The 6,641-nt window shown below is 63.2% G+C and overlaps 1 protein-coding gene across 1 annotated transcript; it reads right to left on the reverse strand.

The window, feature by feature from the left end:
• Positions 1-768: 768 nt before the first annotated feature.
• Positions 769-6,634, reverse strand: CUNH16orf96 (chromosome unknown C16orf96 homolog). Its single transcript, XM_032998298.2, has 15 exons — positions 6,111-6,634; positions 5,016-5,120; positions 4,666-4,746; positions 4,146-4,202; positions 3,886-4,027; positions 3,482-3,567; positions 3,168-3,278; positions 2,639-2,803; positions 2,301-2,419; positions 2,043-2,105; positions 1,855-1,950; positions 1,638-1,761; positions 1,409-1,508; positions 1,145-1,237; positions 769-1,011 (listed from the first exon to the last, which is right to left on the reverse strand). The coding sequence occupies exons 1-15, from the start codon at positions 6,450-6,452 to the stop codon at positions 929-931; spliced, it is 1,767 nt and encodes a 588-aa protein (XP_032854189.2). The 5' UTR covers positions 6,453-6,634; the 3' UTR covers positions 769-928.
• Between the last annotated feature and the right edge of the window lie 7 nt (positions 6,635-6,641).

The raw sequence follows: 6,641 nt of genomic DNA on the forward strand, positions 1-6,641 counted from the left end.
CTGCGTGACACCCACAGGTCCTGGGTGTCTTACTGTGACCTGGCTCCTATCCCCTCTCCACCAGAGGACAGGAGCCACATCCCTCAGAGGTTGCCATCCCTGCCGAGCCCTCTCCCTATGAGGCTGGGCCCCTGCATCCCTGTGCTCACCAGTCAATAATTAATTTGAATCTCTTATTTGTGTTGCCAAAATAAACACTGTAGGAGTAATGGTTTCACCCAGGCTGCCTCTTGTACACCCTCAGCAGAGGCTGGGAGCAAGGGCTGGAGCTGGTGCTGACCCTCCCTCGTGAGCTTTCCTGCGTGGGCTTGTGCTGGAGCTGTGTGCAGTCCTGCCCCACTGAGGTGGACTGGGGCGAGCTGGGGCCGTGGGCCTCATGTCCCAGTTACAGTGACATGAGCATGTTGAGGTCAGCATGGAGTCCTGCTGGGAGTGGGGGTGGCCCATGGGGCAGGGGGGTGTGCAGCATAGAGCCCACCCAGGGGAGACAGAGACGGGATCTCTCCCCAGCCTTGAAGGGAGGCACCTGCCCGTGAAGCTTCACGGAGACTGGGGTGATGGGGAGGGGAACCTGCCTGTGACTGTCCCAGGGCCACCAGGAACCAGAGGGTTGGAGAATCCAGGACCAGACCACAGACCTGAACATCTGACTGGTCAGAGAGAGCTCACAGGGAGGTATGGCACAGCCCAAAAGCATCAGGCTCTGGTCGCCGAGTCCCCAAGGATGCCCCACATGCCCTCACGAGCCCAGGGACTGTGCAGGAGAGGTGACAGAGGAGGGAGCATCTTTATGGCCCACAGTGTTACCCCCACGGCAATGAGTGGCGGCCAGGGCAGTGTGGCCCCTGCCTGAGGCCAGGCAGCGCAGCCCTGGTACTCCTGCCCCCCTCCCCAGATCCCCACACCATTTCACGGCCCCCTGGCCGGCTCAGACGCCCACTGTCCTGCTGCCACCAGTGCCAGCCTGCCACCGGTCCCCCAAGGAGCTTGTCTTTGTCCGCGTAGCAGCGCCTGCAATGCAGAAGGACAAACAGCCTTGTATGGAGCACGACACCCCCAGCGATACCCCTGGGAGTGCTCAGCAGTGGGCTGAGCCCACGAGGCAGGGCTGGTGGCCCGGGGGACACCTGGGACAAGCACTCACATGAGTATGGGGACACGTAGTGGCTGCCATACTTGGGGACGCGGCGAATCTTCTCTGTGGTGTGCCGGCAGCGGGGCTGGGGGGTCTTTGTTGCTTTGGGGTGAGAAGCAGAGAGTCTGTTAGCGCAGGGAGATGCGAGCCTGCTGATGGCTCAGCCCCGGTGGGGCACTGAGCCATCCCAGGCGCTGACGGTGGGACATGCTGGGTCGGGTGGCTGCACAGCCTGGCCAGAGCTAACGCGGGGCCCCAGGGCTGCTCCCCTACCTGGGAAGTCTTTGTCCATGGTGACAGTCCTGTTGGCAGCTGGCGAGCTCAGCCGGCCCTTGTAGACCACCCTGTTGATGCCCAAAATATCCACTTCTCCCTAGAAGGAAAAGCAGCTGGTGAGGTTGGAGGGGCCCCGAGGCTGCGCCCAGCAGCACACCCACCATCCCAGCCTGGGTGGGCTCAGCAGGTTTCCAGAGCACAGGGACACACGGGGATAGGGCCTTACGTTCTTGCAGATGAAGTCTGCCGGGTGTCCGCAAGAACAGATGGTGATGAGGGAGCTGGAGGTGGGCAGTGGCCCGGCAGGACTCGCGGGACCCCGGCTGGCCCTACCACTCCCTTCGCTCTCCCTGGGCAGGGAGCACCTACATTATCCCTCCTGCCCAGGGAGAGGGACCCCAAAGGGAGAGGGAGGGACATGGTTGGTGCCTGGCAAGCCTCACCTCGCCGGCAGCCGCTGTATCGGGCAGTTGGAGCCGCAGGCGCTGGCTGGCTGGGGCTGGAGGAGCTGACTGTCCTTTTGGATGGTCACCAAGTGCCTGCAGATGAGGATGTGAAGGCAGAGTCAGGCAGTGTCTAGTGGAAATGCAGCGTGGGGGGGTCTGTCCTGGGGGAGATGCACACTACTCACGGCGCCCGAGTCTCGGCCAGGGGTCTGTCACAGGAGATGCACTTTACTGGATCAAAGAGCTGCCTGCAGCATGGGGGTGGCTGCTGAGCGCCCCGCCGGCACCCCAGGGATGACGCGAGGTCCCAGGGGTGGCTGACACCCCGTGGGCAGGGTGGGACAAACAGGGTCTGGATGGGACAGCACGGGAAAGGGATGGGACAGCAGAGGAGAGGACAGAAGGGGACAAGGTGGGATAGGATGGGACGCAGCCGCCCTTACCTCTTGAAGCCGGCGCCATGGTTGGCACCGCAGCAGGGTCCCTGGCAGAGGCACTGCTGGGTGAGCTTCCACACCGGCTCCAGCTGTGCTTGCAGGGGAGCCAGCACTGTGCAGTCCAGCTGCAGGAGGGGCAGAGGGTCTCCTTGGGACACCAGGCCCATTTTGAGGGATGCTGTTGCCCCTGAGGGACACTGGGGACACCCTGGGACACATAAGCAGCCATGACACAAGGACCATCATCTCTTGGCATTGGCAGATTCGGGACTCGCCCTCCCCGTGCAGGGATGTGCTCCGTGGCCTGGTCCATCCCCACCACCCTCCCTGGGTGACACTGCTACCTTGGAGTCCATCTCACTGAGGAAATTCTCCAGGGCTTTCTGCCTGTCCTGCTCCATCAGGGACATCCTCTGCACCAGGTCCTGCATCATCTCGCTCAGCTGGACTATGGCTTGTTGCAGCTCCTCCTGGCTTGCTTTGGTCTCCAGCACAGCCTTCTCTGCTTTCTGAGGGGGGCATGGTGTCAGCCACCCCCTGCAGATCCCCAGCCCTGCCACCATCCCCGCGTGCCTTTGCTTGCTCATAACACCCAAGCCCTTCTCCAGCAGCACCTTGTTCATGTCCGAGTGCTCCACCATCCCACGCAGGCTCCACGCCTGCCACTTGCCCCCAGCCACCCACCCTCCCCTTCCTCGGAGCCACTCATTGTTCATCCCCAGCCCCACCAGCATGGAATGGCCACAAAATCCTGGCACGCTGAGCTTCTTCGGAGTGGGGATGCCCCAAGTCTGGGCAAGCCTGCACCCAGCCTTGCTCAGATGCCAACCATGGCACAAGTGGCTCCCGAGCTGAGCCCGGGGCTCTGCTCACCTGGGTGTTCATGGTGTCACACCACAGCTGCCCCGCGGTTTCCTGCAGCCTTGTGCACTGCTCCTGCAGCTGCCCCACCTGGCCCAGCACCTCCCTGCTGAAATCCCGCCCCTGGGGAGGACAAATGTGGCCCTGGGTGAGGAACAGGGTGCCTGCAGGACTCAGGGGAAGCAGGGAGATGTGCTTATGGGTGGCCACAGTGAGTGGCTAGCAAGGACACCCCGAGAGATGCCCAGTGTGCCCCTGGCGAGCAGGGTGTGGGGCTGCAGCCCCCAGGCCCTTGGGCAGCCCCACACCCTTGGGCAGGTAGGCACCTTCTCTCCTCCATCCTGAAGTTGCCTCATCTCACTTGGCACCTTCTCCGATTGGGCAGCCACGTCCTCCAAGGTCCCCGAGTCGGCTGAAAACAGACACCAAAGCCAGCTCCTGCAGACCCCCAGCATGGCACCATCCCAAGCCCAGGTGGTTTTATGGCTGCAGAGACCCCCCAGCGTTGCTGCCAGGCCCTGGGCAAGGCCAGCACCGAGGTGTCACATAAAGCAGTCCCCATCAGCCATGCCAGCGTGGCTGGGAGCGAGGCGGAGGGACAAGGGAGCTGCAGTGGCTCGGGGACCCAGATGGGATGGCCGACTGTGGCCCTGGCGTCCATGGGTCCTGGCCAAGGTCTGGTGGCACAACCTGGCATGGTGGCCAGCATGGTGGGGATGTCAGTGCTCACTGTTTTGCTGGAGCTGGCTCTCACAACGGCTGACATGGGTCCCCACAGCCTCATGCTGCTCCAGCAGCCAGCTCAACCTGCACGAGGCTTCACGGGCCAGCTCCCGCGAAGGCTTGGGACCGAGCTCCTGGCCAGAGAGCTTCTGAAATGAAACAGCCCCTGAGGTTTTGGGGAGAGAGAAGAGCCTCATGCTGTCCTGGAGTTGAGAAGCATTGCCAGCCCCCAGCAAAGGAGCCTGGCATCCAGGAGCCTGCACACACCTTGACAGCGGGCACCCCACAGAGATTGCTCCTGCGCAGCTCCTGATGCACCTCCACCTGTGACCGGGAGAGAGATCAGCCCTTCCACCCTGCTCTGGGAAGGGAGAGCCTGGGCAGCCCCTGGCATGGGGAGGGAGATTCCAAACCTTGCCACCACCATCCTGTCGCCAGCCCTGAGGGTCTCCCAGGGCCTCAAAATCTAGAGGGTAAAATCCTGCTGGCACTGCAGGAGGCACAAGAGCAGTGGAGGTGGCCAGGACACCGGGACATCCAGGGAGAGATGTCTCTGCTCTGGTGGCTGTGGGGGTGACATGGACCCTGCCAGAAGAATCTAGTGGGGCCAGATGCTTGCCCAGGCAGGTTACCACAGCAAGGGCAACCCTTGGGAGGCTTGAGTGCATTTTTCATAACAATTTGCAAAGCCTGACCTTGGACAGCTTGGGGACAGTCCCCAGGACTGGATGCTGAGTGCCCCTGAGCACGGTGCCACAGACCCTCTGCCAGGGCTCCCCCCACTCACCAGTTGATCCAGGATGCTCTGCAGGAGGTGGCCGTGCTCATCCTGCTGCACCGACTGCTCCCGTGCCTCCTCCAGACCAGCCTGTTAAACAGAGGCACCGGGGGGTTCAGCATCCGCAGGGGTTGGGAGTGGTGGAGATCAACGTCAGCAGGAAGGGGCAGGGATTGGCAGCACCCAGCTGGGCTCCGTGGCTGCAGGCAGATCCCACATCTCCCAGCTTGGCCTCGGGGTGGGAGGGAGCTCAGGCTTGGGACCTCATCCCTGTCACCCCCTTGCCATCTGTTGTCCCCAGGGAGCCCAACCCCCCTGCCAAGAGCTCTTCAGCAACTGTCCCAGCTCTGCGCATGCACCTTCTGGAAATTGTCCTTCAGGAGCTGCAGCTCCTCCTGGAAGCCCTCGACAGTGGTTTTCAAGGAGCAGATGGTGGTGAGCATCTCCTGCAGCATGTCCATGACCTGAGGAACACGGGTTTGGGCAGTGATGCTGGTTCCCCACAGCTCTGGGGGACATGGAGAGAAGGGAGGCTAAGCACTGTGCAGAGAAGACTGGGGCTTGTGGGTGTCTCTGGGACCCAACAGGGCTGCCACAGCATTGGCCACATCTGGCCAGCGCATGGCCATGCCCATAGAGCTCCCCCAAACTGAAGTGAAAGATGTTCAAAGGGGACAAGCATCCCAGCTCCATCTTCCTCACCCTGGCAAAGTACTGTCACCTTTTCCCTTTGCCCTGGACAGCTGGGGACAGCCTGCCTGCGAGGTCGCACCACTGTCATCTGCAGCTCAGCCACTTGCTGTGCTGCAGGGAAAAGAGATGATGAGGAGCCTATCAAGGCTGCTGCTGTTCCTGCCGGGGGAGTGGGGGCTGTGTGCTCCCGCCCAGGGTGACCCCAGCCCCCAGGCACAGCTGCCAGGGCAGGATGGGACTCAACAGACCTCTATTTCAGAGCAAATATCGCTGGTGCCCCAGGGACACGTGAGAAGTGACCAAAACCACCTTTGACCAGTGGCTGTGCTAAAATAGTGTTCTTTAATTAGTCCCCACAGTGGAGCTGGGGCCACTGGAGCCAGAAAGGTTCCTCTGCACTTTGCTGAGCTCCCTGGTCCTGGGGCTGCTCAAGTTTAGACTCTTGAGTGGGAAACACACCATGTAACACGGGCACATCACTGTGCAGGCCAGGACACTGTGTGCAACAGGATGTCGTGTCGGGTGGGACACCGCGTAGTGTACAAGATGGGGCAGGTAAGTGCATGGGGCAGGACACGGTGGAGGGCAGGATGCCTCCCAGAGCAGGACATCGTGTAGGGCAGCACAGGGCACAGGGCAGGACCCTCTGTAGGGTGGGATGCAGCACAGGGCACAGCCTGCCTGTGACACTCCGTAGGGCAGGACCCGGCAAGCCAGCAGCCCAGCAGCGGTGTGACACCAACCAGAGGATGGCTTCTCACCTTCGTCATCCCCTCCTCGGCCACTTCCATCCTCTTCGTCAGCTGCACCATTTGCCACTCCTTGCTGGCCGCCATGCCAGGGGCTGGCGGCTCCGCCGTGCCCAGGGGCCCGCTGCTGTGGCTCGGCTGCCCCTGCTGATGGAGAGAGCCAGGCTTCCCTCGGGGCGCGCAGGCGGAGGGCTCCAGGACACCCCTCTCGTCTTCCCCGGCCCGCCCCGCGGCCTCCGGCGGGTGGAGGTGCTCCAGGAGGCCGCGCAGGAGGCCGCGGACCAGGGGCCCACCGCCGCCGGCCGTGCCGAAGGCCATGTCCGCCAGCTCTGCCAGCGTGATGGTGACACTCATCCTGCCCTGGCCCCCCTTACCCCCCCAGGGGCGCCCGGGGCCGGGGACGCTGCCGGGGGGCCTGGGGCTGAGGTCACAGGGGCCGTTACCCGGAGATGGCCCCGGGGTTCTGCCCGCCGGGTTGGGGGGGGGCGCAGCCCCGGCCTGGCGCGGCCCGGCGCGGGGGGGGGGTGCAGGCCGCGGCCCCCG

The sequence above is a fragment of the Tyto alba genome, unplaced genomic scaffold, assembly GCF_018691265.1.
Source record: "Tyto alba isolate M040663 unplaced genomic scaffold, T.alba_DEE_v4.0 Super-Scaffold_28, whole genome shotgun sequence".
In the NCBI taxonomy this organism is placed as follows: Eukaryota; Metazoa; Chordata; class Aves; order Strigiformes; family Tytonidae; genus Tyto; species Tyto alba.

Coding starts and splice junctions, on each gene's coding strand:
- CUNH16orf96 (XM_032998298.2), bottom strand. CDS start 6,452: ATGAGTGTCACCATCACGCTGGCAGAGCTGGCGGACATGGCCTTCGGC. Junction 2,106..2,300: donor CATGGCGCCGGCTTCAAGAG/GTAAGGGCGGCT, acceptor CCCATGCTGCAG/GCAGCTCTTTGATCCAGTAA. Junction 1,509..1,637: donor CAGACTTCATCTGCAAGAAC/GTAAGGCCCTAT, acceptor TTTTCCTTCTAG/GGAGAAGTGGATATTTTGGG.